This window comes from Ruditapes philippinarum, unplaced genomic scaffold (genome assembly GCF_026571515.1).
Source record: "Ruditapes philippinarum isolate M1 unplaced genomic scaffold, ASM2657151v2 ctg1123_1_1_1_1, whole genome shotgun sequence".
Taxonomy (NCBI): domain Eukaryota; kingdom Metazoa; phylum Mollusca; class Bivalvia; order Venerida; family Veneridae; genus Ruditapes; species Ruditapes philippinarum.
In genome coordinates this window covers 1-18,603 of record NW_026854207.1, presented here as the reverse complement: position 1 = coordinate 18,603, position 18,603 = coordinate 1, and the positions used below count along the sequence as shown (strand labels likewise).

The following is an 18,603-nucleotide window of genomic DNA, read 5'->3' as shown; positions in this document are numbered from 1 at the left end:
TTTATTCAGTAAGAAAACTTATAACAAGAAAATAGTCCGTGCGCCAGGATGCGTAGACAGGTGTTGCTATGGAAACGATTATATGTCGTATAGTAGCGTTACAACGTTTTAAAGACATAACTCGGATAAATAACATATTAAGCTATAATTTGTATTAAATAATATTCGCAGCTGTAATTAGAAACAGAGAAAATCATATTGTCTCAAAACTTTCCGAACAACCCTCGTATATACCGTAAAAACTGCAAAACAAAAACAAACAGGCGTTTACATACTGACATGTTAATAAAATTTTATAATACTGAACGTTTGTAACGTCAATTGGGATTGGATTATCGTGATGTTATTTATATGAAACCTTATAATACTGCACGCTTGTAACGTCGCCTTTCATTGGATAATCGTGACGTTGATATAGTTTTATATACTCTCGCTTTATTACTCTAAAAATGATACTTGCTGTATTACAAATTCGTTATAAATAATTCTAATAGGTTATATGATCGTATATTAACGGTTGCTTGTAATATAACCCTCGCCTAGCGTTTATATAGGGCCATATAACCTGTCAAAATCTTAATAACTAATAATGTAAACGTCACGATAAACCACTGAAAAGCGACGTTACAAACGTGCAGTATTATACAGGTTTTTTTTATAATACTGTATAGTACGTTTCCAACGTCGCTTTTCATTGGATAATCGTGACGTTTATATAGTTCTTGTCGATTCATAAAGTAATCATACTTTTTTCTCTAAAATATAATGATTGCTGTGTTATAAATTCGTTATAAAGATTGCTGAAAGGTTATATAACCGTATATAAACCTTAACCTAGCGGCTCGGATTATATTTACAAATAGCCGTTTATATAGGGCCATATAATCTGTCAAAAATCTTTATAATCTATAATATATACCAATTATTGTAATGAATAATTCAAATGGTAGTGAACATCGGACAAAAATGTGAACCGTTATAAAAGCTGACAGCTAACACAACTAGCGTCATTTTGTAGAGATAAATTTTGATTATGATAGAAAAATTGCCACATTCTTTACAAACTTGATAACGTTCCTATTGTTAAATTGGCTAGATTAGACTATAAAAGTCTTTTATTAACCGTGTTACAGATATAACTTAAACCATATTATTTTATAAACACGATAAGATATTGTCTCATTCTTTGCAAACTCGATAACGTTTCTAAAGCTAGATTTGTTAGATTAGACTTTAGTCTATTATTTACGATATAAGATATATCTTAGTTATTACTTATAAACACGACAACATAAAGTCAGACAGGTTGTTAACTGATACATGTACACTGTTAAATAATGTATGAACTGAGCTTAAATGTTTTAATTGTTAGTAGATATAATTATTACTTATATAGATATAACACATGACTTTTAAATTGTTTGTAAAATATTCCATCGACCCAGCCAATGTTACATTATTTGTAAGAACACATGGACTTACATTTATGACATTTCCCATTGGCTTGCTTTATGACATAACGCTTCCCTAGACATATCATCTCTCAAATAAAAAGTTAGCGTTCAATATATCAGAATGATATTGTAATTATCATAAACTTCCTTTCTGATCACTCTTATTGTATCAAATGTTTTCATTTTATACTATCAAATCCAACAAAGACGAACAGACATTCTGCCACGAAGTCATCATTGTGTAATCTTGGTTTTCAAAAGCCCAAAGTACTCTGACGTTACTTTTGAAGAGAGATTTCATCACTGGTGTCATTAATGACTCGTCAACCATTCCTTTTATGAAAAGTACGATTGGTTTTTGAAGTCGATAAGCCATATCTAATTCATTGTGACAATAAGGACTTGAGTTGTAATTATCTGACACAACCACAATGAAGGCCGAAGCTCTTTCTATACACAGTGATATTTCGTCCAAAATCCCGAAACCTGGTCTCAGATATAGATCACCTGTACATATCAAGTTTCTGTCTATACCGGTCATTTGTTGGAGAGTTTCATTGAAATCATCAATCAAAGAGTTATCTACAAAATCTTTGTCCTCACTGCTGTATGAAAGAAATGCAACAAATTCGCTTTGACCTTGACCTTCTTGTAGCCTGTTTACTAATTCTCCTCTTTTCTTTCTGTAAGTAGCTCGTTCACGGCGTTTGAATACAACCAATATGACTACTAAAACAATAATAATAGTAAATCCCACAGATAAAGTGGTTGATATAATCATGACCCTCCGTTTACAAATGTTGTTGACATCATTCAATGTATGTTTATCTATTTTCCGTCTTGTATTCTTTAAGGTAGTACAAGCAAGATTTGGTGCGGAAATACTCACAGAGTTTGTATGTGTTAACCAGTAGATAAATTGTTTTGCCTCACAGTTTGAACATGATATAGGGTTATTCCCAAGATCCAAAGTCCATGTTGTGTTTCCTAGTGTGTTGAATATACTGTTAAGGTTATTGATCGAAAGAGTGTTTAAGATTTTTATCCTGTTAAATTGAAGATTAAGAACCTTCAGTTTGTACAGATGTTTTAATGTGAATGTCACTTGCTCCAGTTCATTATGAGAACAGTCTATCAGTTCAAGGCCACGATTTTCAGTGAAAAGATTTTCCGGTATAACTTGAAGTCGATTAAATGATAAGTTAATAGAAATTAGACAAGAAAGTGATTGGAACAGTTGCTGAAACAACAAATGGTTTTCTTTTGCCATTTTATGTAACTTGTTGTTTGACAAGTCAAGTTTTTCAAGGTTAGGGGCACATCCTAATATACTAGGATGAAGAAATTCCATTTGGTTTCCAGCTGCATTTATGTGCTTTATTGTATTAACTTTATTTCTGGGGCATTCGGTCTTGACATCTAAATGTTTAACATTATTATTCTTTATTATAAATTCTTCAATTTTCACGTGAAATGGTACATCAGCTATGTATGTGGAGTTTTCAATATGAATTGATCCTGGATCATTTATACGGGAAGTCATGTTGACTATTTTAGGATAAAAAAAATAATTCCACGATTTAGGAAATTCGGAATATTTCCATGTCATGTTGACAAATCTTGTGGTTGGAATTAACCAAGATACTGGTACATGACACATATCAAACATATTGATATTCTTTAACCTTTGAACTTCACTTTTGTTACCATATATAAAGTTTGATGCTGTACTATGAGATATATTCACATTTTTCAATGTTTGTATGTATTGTAAACTAGCGGCTGTGTTTATTTCTGTGATTTTTGTATAACTGAATTCTAGAGATGTTATTTGTTTATCACCAAGTGCCTCGGCAAATTTTGTGTCAAAACTGATTCCTCCATTGTAGATATTTAAATTTGATGCCTTCAAAGTTTCCAAGCTTGGAAGTTTATTTGACCCTGTAAAACTTTTTACAAGTTCTGTCAGATTTACATGAACGCATTCACTTAAATCTAAGAATTTTAGATTGTCAAGTCCTACAAAAAGATCTGAATCTAGCTGAATCTGTGTTTGAAGATTCATATGTAACTCTCGAAGTGATTTCAATCCGATGAAACACTTCTCCATGAAAATGATTTCTGAAAGTGGTTCATGATCACTTCCCTGTAACTGAAGTTCAGTTACATCTTCCCAGTTTTTTGACATAAAGTATGAACTATTGAATTCAAATGTTTCGTTTTTCCCAAAAAAACCTATGATTCTAACACGCGTGAATCCATTTGGAATATCCTTTGGAATATAATTACATTGTAGTGTTCTTGTATCCACTTCATTACATTCATAGTTTATAGCACCTACAGTCGACCAGACAATAAATATTATTGCGAAGAAATATATTAAATCCATGTTGTTGCTTTTTTCCCACAATATTTAAACAATTACAGTCGGGGCCTTCTTAAAGAGGAAGAAGAGTTATAATTGTACATGCCATCTAGAATATTTCACATTAAAACTGGGAACAAAAAAATCAACAAGGAAGTACGACATTCAATTATACCTATCGACTTGTAAAGTACAAATGAGAATTTTAATACGTATTAACGTCATATTATCTATTTTCAAACACAATCTGTTTTGAATGTATAGGCAGTGATGCTTGACAATCCATTTTAACTATTGTATGAAAGTATATAGCGGATGTATTTACATTATCTTTTTTTACTCAATTTGTATTGTTCTACTTTCTTATTGGTTAATTGTGTTTGCTAATCATAATTAAGCTTTAGCTATGTTATGTTTTTAGTTCTGTTCATCTTGTACAATGTCATTAATATGTAACGCCTGTAAAGGCCCATATTCTATTCTCCTACTCTATTCTTTTCTATTCTATTTTATTCTATTCTATTCTATTCTATTATTACATTACATTACATTTGTATATATACCAATTGTTGTAATGAATAAATCAAATAGCAGCGAACATCGGACAAAAACAAAAATCTATCCTCCATCTGATTTCAGATTTAATTGTTAAGTAATGAATCACGTTTCCCCGGATGTTTTTGTAGTGTTTTTTTTCATCTTTTGTTTTGCATTATATCGCCTTTTGATTACGTCTTTTGATTCTGCGTTTTTTAAGAAATAATATATCCCAAACAATGATTTTATAGCTATATAAAATCACTGTTTGGAGTTCGGGTGTGATATATTATATTGCGAGGGTTTAAAGAACATACTCCACATTGCATAACAGTCACAAAACACCACACATCAACAGTAACAATGAAGAGGTTTTCCGGTGCCTTGCGCTGCTTAATATTTCATTTCAATTTTGTTATAAATTATATCATATAGGTCAAGATACTTTATTTCATTTACAATTAAATAAGTTGTTGATATATTTTAACAATATATACATGTAGTAAAAAAATAAAAAGAAAAAAAAAGAAGCGTTTTTGGTATTATTCTATTTTATTGACAGTGTATTTCTAATTTGTTATGTTTCTACATAATTCAATAACAGTATTCATCCTACACTTAATATACAACAACCGTTTTTGGACGGTCCGGTTGCTGACTATTGTAAGGAGGTATATTTTGTTTTTCAAATAGTTTATAAAATTTGAAACATTTAATGTGACATTATGTTTATTTTTCGGTGTCAACTTGATGCGAATTAACTTTATACTTCAAAAGACTGACTATTTTAATGGTGAATGACCAATAACTGATAATTACAAAAGTTTAGGATAAATTGTAAAAAAGCCTTAAATATAAAAAGACTACCCCAATCTTTTTATCAACAGAGCATTTCGCCTCGTGTGATTTATTAACATGAAATTGGAAATAAATATGAAAAATGAAAACCTTTTGACATTTTTAAATTTTGAACTAAGTATATTATTGACTTTTTGAAAATACATGTAATAAAAAACATGCCTAGAGCTATTAACATTAAATTCAGGCGACTTAATTCCCACTTTACCATCATATACTTATTAAAGAATAAAATATTCAACAGATAACTCACACAAGTCTCTTTGCATAAACATGTTGTAGTTGCCTACCCTTTTTAGTTTCACAATCGATTTCAAACTTCAAATACGTATATGTTCCTTATCAATAACTACATGTATATCACATGTGATAAACGTTCTTAACACCTGTACCAATTTTTTCCATAAATATCTCAGTATTGAACTTAATAATATTATTTGTTTGACTTAGATCATCTAAAAACAAAGTTGTCATCGTAAGCTATTGTGATCGCAATTTGACCGGCTTACATCTTCTGTCAGTGTGGGCAAACATCATCTGGTTTATGAGTTTCGTTACATTCATTTTCTTTTATTTTGTTAAAAAAGAAGAAACCCACATAAACCGTTGGTTTGAATGGAAATTTTCACTGGATTATGAGCCTTCGACTGTTGAAACGATATCTCTAACGAAACCCTTTGGCCAAATTTGATGAAACTTACCTGTGATGCTGTTAGAATGAAACTCTATCAAAACAAAGGTGTATGGCTCATTAAATGTTCACAAACTATGTATTTGATGGTAGAAAACATTTACCCTAAGTCAGAAATGAATTCTAAGTCCATTCCCATTACACTATATACTAATATATAGACAAGGGTAACAACCCATAAGAAGGTGTCTATGCCCAATCAGGGCTTTTACCCTGCAGTTTTTTATACGATATAGCATAAATAAAAAGGAATTATGCAATATGTAGTCGAATAATTTATCTATCGAACCAATTTTAAACTTTCCTTATATCTCTTATACTTAACGAGTACTGGCCGCAAAAGTAACAAAAAACTATTCATTTACGCTAGGTCGACATCGATCGTGGTTACGCAGGCAACACAAAGTTACACGACTGTTGCAATCTTTAGAGATAATATCACAAGCATTTACCATGCTGGGCAATTAAAAGTCATAAAAGTAATCAAAATATTCCAATAACCTATAATGACAATATGATATAAAGTCATCTGCGGCTTCAGAATATTTCCACGTTGAAATTTCTATAAGAACACCACCATCTTGGCGAATATAAACAACTGTCATCTGATTGGTCGTTTTTTTTCCCCGGAAATTTACAGGTATATGTTCGGGAAATGAATCCATAGAATAAAAATAGAAGAACCCAATATATTTCCATCAAATAGAATTTATTTACATTATTGCACTAACATGAACATATAATGTAAGAAAAAGATCAATTTCAATTAAAAAAAAGTTACTATCACAGATTTTACGTCAGAATTTATGATTTGTCCAGCTAAGATAGGCGCGTAATTATGTTTGTCTCTCTTTCTAAGGAGAAAATCTCGCTCTTCCTTGTTGCTATGACGACGTCTCCATGCAACAACACTTATTACAGACACAAATGCTACAATCAGAACACCTGCTACAGTGGCGATGATTGTCATTGAAACAGAGCTTGCAATTTGAGTCTGCAATTCTCTTGTAATTTTGTTGTGATTAATGCTTCCGAGGGATCACATTGTTTCCAGATTTTTATACTTCACAACAGCAGGTGTCCAGCTGTAAAAAGTTGCCCCATACTTCACTTTAGTGTTGTTATATTTTTCTGGTCCTTCGGGATCATTGATGCCAGCACTATTAAGTGTTGAGAATTGAGTACCGCTCAAGCCGGTGCTAGGGGGCGTGAGGGATGTTGCACTTCTTCAGTATCCCTCATGTACAGACTCAATCAAACCGAGTCTGCAATTCTCTTGTAATTTTGTTGTGATTAATGCTTCCGAGGGATCACATTGTTTCCAGATTTGGTTCTGATTGGTTTGATGAACTGCCAGAGCCAGCGTTCGAACTGTCAACTTCGCTTACAAATTTCCCAAGATAATCCCCAAATGTGCCTGTATTATCACTATTCTTGTAGGTAAAAAAGTATGGTGATTCCTATAAGATAAAATTGAACAATTATTGTTACACTTACATATTTACAAAAACGTTGTAATTATGTATATATAAAGCATATATATATGATGGTATTAATTGAGAAAATATGGAATTAAAGTAAACGAAGCGGTTGTAAAGTTTCTATCTTTCTTGCACTTTCCAAAATACCACTCTGCTACTCGTATTTGTTTAATAATTATAACAACAACAACAACAACAACAAAAACAGCAACAACAATTAAACCAATTATGAGCCTTTCCAGCTACCATAAGGAGAATCAATGTTTCGGCCTTCTGGTTTAACGTTCGAAAAGTTGATCATTTAGTCTTCCAAATAGGTAATAGGAATAAATACCATATCACCGACATGAAACTAAATGACAACCGGCGAAATATGGGTAAAATAATTCCGCTTTAAAAAAAACAACAAAGAGATTAGTCAGAAATACTTACGCCACTTGGACACTCCACTTTTTCTCCAGGTGTCCATTTTGTGCGTTTCTTCCCGAATGGTTCAATCTGTAAAAGTATAGTGTTTATTCACATGACTGAATGTCACTTTTCCATTAAAACTACACAAGTGGCATAAATCACGTATACCACCACATTCCGCTGTTTAGTCACACAAAGGATGAAAAGTGAGACAGCAGGCTAGCGTGACAAAGGGGCGGAAGGACAGGCGAACGGGCAAACCTACATGTATATGCATTATTATGTTAAAACATGTAAAAGCAATCATATGCTCCTACAATAAGATGTACATGTACAGCCGTTTGGGTTATCTTTCAAACAAGAGTTTTCTCTTACGTATGCTAGACCTTATCCAACCCTTAGCTTGTTCAAAGACCTGCTTGCGACAAATTCTACCTTTGCAACCAGTACAGACCAAGATCAGCCAGCACATCCGTGTCGTCTGATCATGGTTCGCACTGTTATCTATTCGGTCACATATCGTTATACTGGAACCACCCAAGTTGAAAAAAGGCCAATTGAAGAAACTAAAAATACCACTTAATATGTATACGCAACAATTATGTCGTGCTGAACGATCTTCAAGGATCGAAAATATAACATCTTTGATTAAATGTACTGGATAACTTGACATAAAAAGTCAAAGTTGACATATGGATACGTCAAAGGAATGTGCAGGTCAAGTTCGAATTTGGTCATGGTTCGATGATTTTGTTGATGAGTTATGCCTCTTTAACTTCGAACAAGAGGACATTTTCAGTTTCCGTTAATTATATCCCCAACAGTTGTATATATTCAACTCAAATTTATATGGATATGTCATAGGAATACGCTGGTCAAGTTCGAATTTGGTGATTGTTTGATGATTTCTGGCAGAGTTGTACCTTTTGAACTTTTGGAAAAAAGGTTTCCCCAACAGGAATACACTTTCAATTTAAATTCGACATACTGATACATCTTAGGAGTTTGAATTCGGTCATGGACAAAGTTATCTCTCTTGAACGTTGGAAAAAAATTGAACACTCTTACTTTTGTGGAAACGGATGTAGTCATTATCTTGGCTACAAATATGCAATATGAAATTTGCAAACGGTTATCACTGAATAGTTCCATGGCCTTGATCTTTGTATAAAAATGGATTGTGGTGTGAACATTGAATAGTTGAGAGGCTTTGAACTTAGAATAAAAAATAAAATTGTTTTAAGAAAAATGTTTTTTTTTTTTTGTATTGTTTCAAACAAATTTATGAAATTATAGATGACTTTTTTTGTTTTTCTGCGTTCGAGGCTTTTTAATTGTAATAAACTTGTTCTTACATTTTGTAATTACTTTTTCCGATTTTTGTCCTGGTAGATACATGATTTTTAAATCCGCCCATTATATAATATTTGATAAAGTAGGAATCAACCATTTCAATTTCTCGTCGTAGCAAATCAATCCAGACTGGAGGGAGAAGAATATTAGAAGGACGATTAAACAAAATTTAAAAAAGAAAGGATTTACAGTTTGTTGATAAGTATTCTGTAACCAGATTTGGACTCGTATCATTTATTTCAAAGTCATTCCGACGTTTATATAGGTTATATCTTCAGAAAGTAAAAAATAATTATCACCCATACCTTCCTATTTTGATCTACCTCGTCTCTCACAATTTAATTTGTTATGCTAAATACTTAATTATATTAATATTTATATTTAAGAATGTCTTAACATAAGCCAACGATTTTGGGTGATTTAGAATTTGTTCATAATATGTTTAATTTCTTTTCCAACTTTGGGTCATAAATGTTGTATATTGAGGCTGGGCAATCAAAATTCCCATTCCATCAAAAAGTAATGATTTGTACTATTGCACTTTGTAATGTTGCTGTGATGTACGTGAAAAACTTTATTAATAAATTATTTTTTTCGGATTATTTCACAGCGAATGCGCCTGTATGAGTGCGTTTTATAAAAAAATGGTCATCTTAAAAAACTCGATTTCTAGTAGATTTAACGAAACGTGTATTACTTAAGATTTAACAGAAATCTGTTGAAGCATATAATTTTATAAACACTATTACAGGAAGTTAGTTTTACATATATATATATCTTAACATGTTTAGACTGTTTAAAAATATCTGAAATTGAAATTTGTATTAGCTTTAAAGTTTATAAATAACTTAAAAATATAACACTGGGCTTTTACAAAGATTGTAAATATTTGCCATTGTAACGACGAATGTTATATCGATTCATGTCATATGGGACTAAAATTTTTTACTAACATATTAACATTTCCCAGTGGCTAGCTTTATGGCATAACGCTTCCCTACAATTTTTTATAAATGTTATGTACAAGACGATACGAAATGACAACTTCGGAAAACAACCTTATTTATATTAAAATAATCACAAGATTTAAAAGTTGCCCTTTCAAAAATTATGTTTATCAGAATGATAATGGAATATGTTTTTAAAAATTTCAATTTTCTTTATGATCATCTTATTGTTCAAATTTTTATTCATTTGTATTATAAATCAACAAAGACGAACAGACTTCTTTGCCAGAAGTCTTCATGTGTAATTCTTGGTTTTCAAAAAGCTCAAAGTTACTCTGAGTTATTTTGAAAAGAGAGATTTATACTGGTGTCATTAATGACTCGTCACCTTTTTTTATGAAAAGTACGATTGTTTTTGAAAAGTCGATAAGCCCGATATTAATTCTTGTAAATAAGGATTGAGTTTAAACTATCTGACACAACCGAATGAAAGCCGATGCTTCTTTTATACACTGTGATATTTCGTCCAAAATCCTAAAACCTGGTCTCAGATATAGGTCACCTGTACATATCAAGTTTCTGTCTATACCAGTCATATGTTGGAGAGTTTCATTGAAGTCATCAATCAAAAAGTTATCAACAAAATCTTTGTCCTCGCTGCTGTATGAAAGAAATGCAACAAATTCGTTTTGACCTTGACCTTCTAGTAGCTTGTTTACTAATTCTCCTCTCTTCATTCTTTCATTAGCTCGCTTACGACGTTTGTATACAACCAATATGACTATAAGAACAATAATAATAGTAAATCCCACAGATAAAGTGGTTGAAATAATCATGACCCTCCGTTTACAAATGTTGTTGACATCATTTAATGTATGTTTATCTACTTTCCGTCTTTTATTCTTTAAGGTAGTACAAGCTAGATTTGTTGTGGAAATACTCACAGAGTTTGTATGTGTTAACCAGTAGATAAATTGTTTTGCTTCGCATTTTGAACATGATATAGGGTTATTCCCAAGATTCAAAGTCCATGTTGTGTTTCCTAGTGTGTTGAGTATACTGTTGAGGTTATTGATGGAAAGAGAGTTTAAGATTTTTATCCTGTTATATTGAAGATTAAGAACCTTCAATTTGTACAGATATTTTAATGTGAAGGTCACTTGCTCCAGTTCATTATGAGAAAAGTCTATCAGTTCAAGGCCACGATTTTCAGTAAACATTTTATCCGGTATAACTTTAAGTCCATTAAATGATAAGTTAATTATCTTTAGACGAGAAAGTGATTGGAACAGTTGCTGAAACAACAGATGGTTTTCTTTTGCCATTTTATGTAACTTGTTGTTTGACAAGTCAAGCTTTTCAAGATTAGGGAAACATCCTAATATACTAGGATGGAGAAATTCCATTTGGTTTCCAGCTGCATTTATGTGTTTTATAGTAACAATTTTATGTCTGGAGCATTCCATCTTAAGATCTAAATGTTTAACATTATTTTTCTTTATTATCAATTCTTCACTTTTCCATTGAAATGGTACATCAGCTATGTATGTGCCAATTTACAGTATGAATTGATCCTTGATCTGAAATACGGGAAGTCATGTTGACTATTTTAGGATAAAAAAGATAATTCCATGGTTTAGGAAAGTCGGAATATTTCCATGTCTTGTTGACAAATTTTATGGTTGGAATTAACCAAGCTAATTGTACATGACTCATATCTAAGATATTGATATTTTCAACTTTTGCATTTCAGTATCATTATCAGTTATTGTTTTTGATATTCTACAGTTAGATACATTCACAGTTTCCAATTTTTCAATGTAATGCATAACAGCAGTTGTATTTAATTGTATGATTATTGTATCACTTAAATCTAAAGATGTTATTCTTTTATCACTAAGTCCTTCGGCAAACGTTGTGTCCAATTCAATTCCTCCATTGTAGTTATTTATTTTTTGATGCCTTCAAATTTTCTAGACTTGGAAGTTTATTTGATCCTTTAATACTTGCTACAAGTACAGTTTGATTTAAATAAACGCATTTACTCAAGTCTAAGAATTTTAAATTGTCAGTCCAACAAATACATCCGAATCTAGTTCAATCTGTTTCACTACATTGATGTGTAATGCTCGAAGTGATTTTAATCCGATGAAACATTTCTCCATAAAAATGATTTTTGAATTTGTTCAGAATCACTTTTCAGTAACTGAAGTTCAATTACATTTTCCCAGTTTTTAGACATAAAGTATGAACTATTCAATTCAAAAAAATGTGTTTTCTATTTCTATTGTAATATATGTGAATCCAGTTGGAATATCCTTTGGAATATACTTACAATTAAGTGTGCTTGTATCCACTTCATTGCATTGATAGTTTAAAGCACTTACAGGCGACCAGACATAAATATTATTGAAAGGTAACACGAGCAATCCATGTTTTTTTCTCACAATATTTTTACAATTACAATCGGGCGCCTTCTTAAAGAGGGAAAGGAGTAATAAATATACATGCCATTTAGAATATTTCATATTAAAACTGAGAACAAAAAAATCAACAAGGAAAGTTTAGACATTCAATTTTTTACACATGGGCTTTTTTCTTTTTGTTTTGCATTATATGGCCTTTTGATTCCGCACAATTAGTTTTTGTTTCTGCCCGTTTTTTTAAGAAATAATATACCAACAATGAAAAATTTTAAAACTAATGTGTAATTTTTAAAATCATTTGGGTTTGGAATTCGGGGTGTGTGAATTAATTGCGAGGGCTTTTTTAAAGAACATACTCCAATTTGAAAAACAGTCACAAAACACCACACTAACAGTAACAATAGGGGGTTTTCCCGGGTGCCTTCCCGCTGTTTAAAATATTTAAATTTCCCAATTTTTTAAAAATTAATTATATAAGTCAAGATATTTTTTTTCCCTTTAAAATTTAAATAAGTTTGTTCATATTTTTAACAATATATAGAAAAAAAAATTAAAGAAAAATAAAAAAGAAGGGGGTTTTTGGGGGAAATTTTTTCCATTTTATTGACAGTGTATTTCTAATTTGTTTATGTTTTACATACGTGTAATTCAATAACAAAATCCACCCAAACATAAATATAAAAAACCGATTTTGGGGGGCCCCGGTTTTGCTGACTGTTGTAAGGGGGTTTTTAATTTTTTTTTTTTAAAATTTTAGTTTATAAAATTTGAAACTTTTAAATTGACATTATTTTTTATTTTTCGGTGTCCCCTTTAAATTGGGGAATTAATTTTTTAATACTTTAAAAAGACTGACTATTTTAATGGTGATTGACCCAAAAACTGATAATTAAAAAAGTTTAGGATAAATTGTAAAAAAAACTTAAATATAAAAAGACTACCTCAATCTTTTTATCAACAGAGCATTTCGCCTCGTGTGATTTATTAACATAAAATTTGGGAAAAAGAAAAAATGAAATAAAAAACCCTTTTTGACTTTTTCTTTTTTAAACAAAGGGAAAAATTTTTGGGACTTTTTGAAAATAAAATTAAATTAAAAAAATGGTAGAGCTATGAAATTAATTAAGGCAAATTTTTTTTCATTTTTAACCATAATATTTTTTAAAGAATAAAATGTTCAGTGGCAATAAATTCCTCTTTCTAAGAAAAAGGGATAACTCACAAAAGTTTTTTTTTGGCATAAAAATTTTTGAAAGTTACCTCCCCTTTTTAGTTTCTTTGCTGAACTTTAAAATTCAAAAATACGTATATAATTTTCCCTTATAAAATAACCAATCAATGGGGATAAACGTTTTTCCCCCTTCCCTTAATTTTTTTCCAGAATTATCTCAGTATTGAATTTAATAAAATTTTTTGGGGTACCCTTTAGATCATATAAAAACAAAGTTTTTAAATAGAAAAGCTATTGTAAATCGAAATTTTTGACCGGAAATCCATCTTCTTTTCCGTGGGGGCAAACATATCGGGTTTAAAAGATTTCGTTACTTAAATTTTTTTTTTAATTTTTTTAAAAAAAAAGAAAAAAACCACAAAAAACGTTGGTTTAAAATAAAATTTTTCTTTTGGGATTTATGAGCCTTCAAAGGGTAAAACGATATCCTAAAAACCCTTGGAAAAAATTTTAAATGAAAATTGATTTTTGTTGGAATAAAAACAAATAAAAATTTGTACAAATGTGTTGGTCTAAAAAAACATTCGGGACAGGGGGGGTTTAAATAAAAATTTTTTTAAAAAAAATAAACTTTAAAATTGTCTACGCAACAAATAAGGGTTTAAAAAAAGTTTAAAATAGAAAAAAGAAAGAAAATATTTCCCTTTTTTAAAAAACATTTTAAAAGGTCTTTTCTATTCGGTGCCCTTTATTTTCCATTTAGAATGCGCCCGTGCTTCAAAGGGTTCGACACACGAGATGCGGAGTGTAATTCCGGAAAATTTGCGAAGCAAATCTCGAAAAAAGGGAAAAGCGGCAGTGCGAAATGCAAGGGGACGCTTGAACTGTCCCCTTTAAAAAAAGGTCACGGAAAAAAGGGCCCTTTTAATAAATGTCGCTTTGCGTTGTCGGGGCTTTGCTTGAAATTTTCGACACCGCTTCGCATTGCTCGATGTCACTTCGCATTGCCCTGTTGGGCCACATTTGACTTGACGGACCGGGCCATTTAAAAGGGACGAAAAAGGACACCGAAATCTAAATCAAAATCGGTTCCTCAATTTCTAGAGCGTTGGACTGTGGGGAAAAGTCTGGTGCCAAAAGTCACTTTTGTTCTGATTGATCATGTGATTTTTTTGGTTTAAAAAGTATTTATTTCATATAATAAAATATATACAAATTTTTATAAACAACCAAATTTTATAAAAAGGATTGAAAAAAGGGAAATCGACTTATTTTAGATTCCCTTTTTGGGAAATTGAAAAAAAAAGCAAATTATAAAGTAACAAAAACTACAAATACATTGTTACAAATGAAAAAATTTTCTAATTAGGGCCTAGGGAAAAAAATGAGATTTAAATAATGGAAAATACAAAAAACGCGAAAAAAATGGGGAATTAAAATAATGTCGATTTTTTTTTATAAAGGGGGGTTTGGAAGGAAAAAAAATTCGATCTTAAATCTCAAAAAATGTTTTTTTACTTTTTTAATAAAAAATCAATAATTTTTAGTAAAAAAGAAACCCTATTAGAAAAGGGTGTTTTTGAAATAAAAGAAGAGATGTGGCCCCTTGTTTTTTAAAGAGATGTAGGGCAGTTTTGGGACAGGGAAAAGTTTGAGTAAAAAAGAAAAGGGGAATTTTTTTTTTTGTGTCAAAATAAAAAATTTTTTAAATTTTTTTGGTTTAAGGTAAAATAGTATTTACATCCCGGATATAAGAGCTAGTATTTATTTTATTGGGTTTCAAAAAGAGACAAAATATAAATCATGATAATTAGTTAAGGGGAAATTTAAAAAATGTTTTAATTATGAAAGGGACGTGATAAACGTTGGTAAGGCACCAGTTAAAATTGTTTTTTTGAATTTTAAAAAGTTGGGGAAAAAACCACTTTTGTGCTAGAGATATATTCTGTACAAGATCAAAAAATTTTTTGGGATTGTTTCATCGCTTGGGGGAGTCATAGTGCGGTGGAAAAAATATTAAATTGTTTAAAAATAGAGTTTTAAAACCCCGTTTTTGGGAAAGATTTGATGTGGCCCAATTAGTGGTCCAGTTTATGATCGAGCTGCTTCCCAAATGTATCTGTTTCCCAAATTTATGTTCCTCTTTTTGGGGTCAAATTCCCCTAACGACGTCTGCCCAATACTTCCTAATATTGGGCCCACTAAAAAGGGGAAATAAAAAAGTCCCCTTGGGACTTTTTTGTCTAGGGGAAAATTTTAAATTTTCCGGGGTAAAATTGATTTTGGCCAAACTTTGGGGTTTAATATTGAAATGGGGTTCACACAGGGCCCGTCGTTGGGTAACGTAACCCAAAATGTTTATGGGATTATACTTCAAAAGTTTGGGAAAAATATTCATAAAAAAAGGTGGATTTATTATGTGTCGGGTTTTTTTTAGTTATAAGAATAGTTTGTTTTTCTCGGATTGAACTTGACAAGCCAAATATCTGCCCAATTAATTTTTTTTGTTTAAAGGTTTTTGGGGTTTTATGAAATTTTAGCAGGGTGATAGGGTTTTTTAACGGGTTAAGATTTTGAGAGATGTGTAAACACAAACCCTCTAAAGATTGATTTTTATGTCCCAAAAAAGTCATTGATATAGACATAAAAAAGAGGTCCAATATTGAGCCTTGAGGAAACAAGGGTTTATATTAAAATAAGTCCCGAGGGAATCCAAAAGTTTCAATCGTTGTTGTGATAGAAAAATAGTTTTGAACCCTTCAAGAAGGGTTTTTCAGATAAAAATGTTTTAAAGGGGCAATTTATTATTTTGGGCCCTTTTGGGGGGGCCCGACCCGATCAAAAGCTTTTTTAAAAATCACAAAAACCCCCTTTAACTTTTTGCCTTCATCAAGAGCTTGACAGAAAAAATGATAAATTGAAATGAGTTGAAATTTTAAAATAGAATTTTGGCAACAAAACCAGAAATGGAGTGAAGTAAAAGTGGGTTTTTTAAGAAAAAAAGTTTTTAAAAATGGGTTTTGAAATTTTTTTTTTCCCTTTTTTTTAAAGGGGGCTAAGAGTGGGGATTGATCTATAATTTTGAAAAAATTTAAGGGCTGGGGAAAAATTTATTAAATAGGGGAGGAAAATTGGGTTAAGGGAAGTTTTGAGAGAGTTCTTTTAGGATTTTAAATTTTTTATGAGGTCTAGAAACCACCGCTTTTTACGATTAAATGATTTTAAATATTTTATGCGGGCTTTTTAGTGTTGTTATATTTTTGTTTTTTTAGTGGGTTTGAACAAATTTTCGTTATTTCTGGAAATTGTTTGTTGGGTTAAACAGAAGTTCAGTTTTGGGGGGATTGGAAGACAGTTAAATTTAAAAGGGATTGGTTTGTCAAAGTTTGTTTTTGGGTTTTTTTGGGCGTTGTCATTGAAAAGTTTTTTTTTGGTTTTCTATTTTTTGTGTTTTGTTTTTGAATTGTTTCAAATATTTTCCCAAAAATCTGAAAAATGTAGGTTGTTTTATTTTAACCTTTTAGAAACTTGTTTTTGTGACTGGTCGTGCATTTTCTAAAAAAGTTTTTGTTGTTTTAAATTTTTTAAATGCTTATAAAAAACCTCAATGAAAGTGTATTTTTTTGAAATTTTTAAAAATTTTTTTTAAAAGCCCTTTTGTGCTTTCTGATGATTTTTTTTTTTCAAATTTTGCATCCAGGGGGGATCGGGTTTTTTCAGATTGGGAACTCTTTTGGTTATTTAATTTTTAGGAAATTTTTTCCCTTTAGTAAGTGTTAAAAGAGTAGTTTCGATGTAATATTAAGTTTATATTGATTGATATCGTTTCTTTTTAAAGGGGTTCCGTCGAAGGTTGATACTTTTTTGTCTAAGATTATTTTAATTTCCCCTTTTTGAAATTTCCTATTTCCCTTTTTAAAAAATATTAAACTTATTTTAGTAAAACCCAAAACAAAAGAAATAGGACAGTGGGGATTGTATGTTTTATCTAGGGAAAGGGGTTTCCCCAAATCCAAAAAAACGGGAACAGATTTTAGTGGGGGAAAGGGGAAAGAGTCTAGGATGATTTGATGATTCGGGGAAAGTGAGTTGGGTTTAGTTATCAGCTTTGGAAAAAGGTGTTTTTCCAGAAATGTTATCATCTTCCTTTTTTAGATGAAGTTTTTTGTTTTATAAAGGGTTAAAAATCACCTGAAACCCAAAATCTATATTAGTATCTTTTTCCAATCCAATTGAAATTTTTCTATAATTGGGGGAGAATTTGGGGGGGGGTTCGGGGGACGATAGAATGTAAACCCCCGGGGAATTTTTTTTTGCTGAAGTTTATAATTTAAATCCAAATAATTCGGATATTTTTTCGAGATGAATCTTTTATTACATTTTACTTTTTTAAAAGCTTTTTTCAAGAATTCCCCATAATTAATTTTAGTGATTCTGTCTTTTTGTGGGGGTGAAAGAATAGTTTTTTAAAATGTATAGTTGAAATGTCCAAAGTCTGGGTTAACCCTGTTTTAGTAAAAAACTAAATGTCCCAAAATTAGTAGCTCAGTAAAGGTGAAATTTCCCCTTTTGTAGATTGTTAGTTTTAAAATACAATTTTTTTCTTATAGAAATTAAAAGGGAAACAAAATTTCATAAGGATGATATGGTAAAATTATTTTTTTTAAAATAAATATTTTTTTTCTGAAAAAAGGGCCTTCTAAATCCCCGGGTTTATTAAAAAATGGCCCAAATTTGGGGAGGGTGGTCTACCCCTTAAAATTTTCACATTTTGGGTTTTTTTTTTCCCTGATGGGATTTATTTTAAAGAAGGGGAATTTGCGTAGGGAAATTATTTTTGCCTAATAATTTTTTTTAGTTATGATATTTTTTCATGCGCCCTTTAGATATACGGGGAATCCGGGCCAAA

The 18,603-nt window shown here is 30.9% G+C and overlaps 1 protein-coding gene across 1 annotated transcript; it reads right to left on the bottom strand.

The window, feature by feature from the left end:
- Positions 1-233: 233 nt before the first annotated feature.
- Positions 234-4,426, bottom strand: LOC132739430 (toll-like receptor 4). Its single transcript, XM_060727142.1, has one exon. It carries the CDS (start codon positions 3,841-3,843, stop codon positions 1,639-1,641), a length of 2,205 nt encoding a protein of 734 aa, XP_060583125.1. The 5' UTR covers positions 3,844-4,426; the 3' UTR covers positions 234-1,638.
- Positions 4,427-18,603: the final 14,177 nt, after the last annotated feature.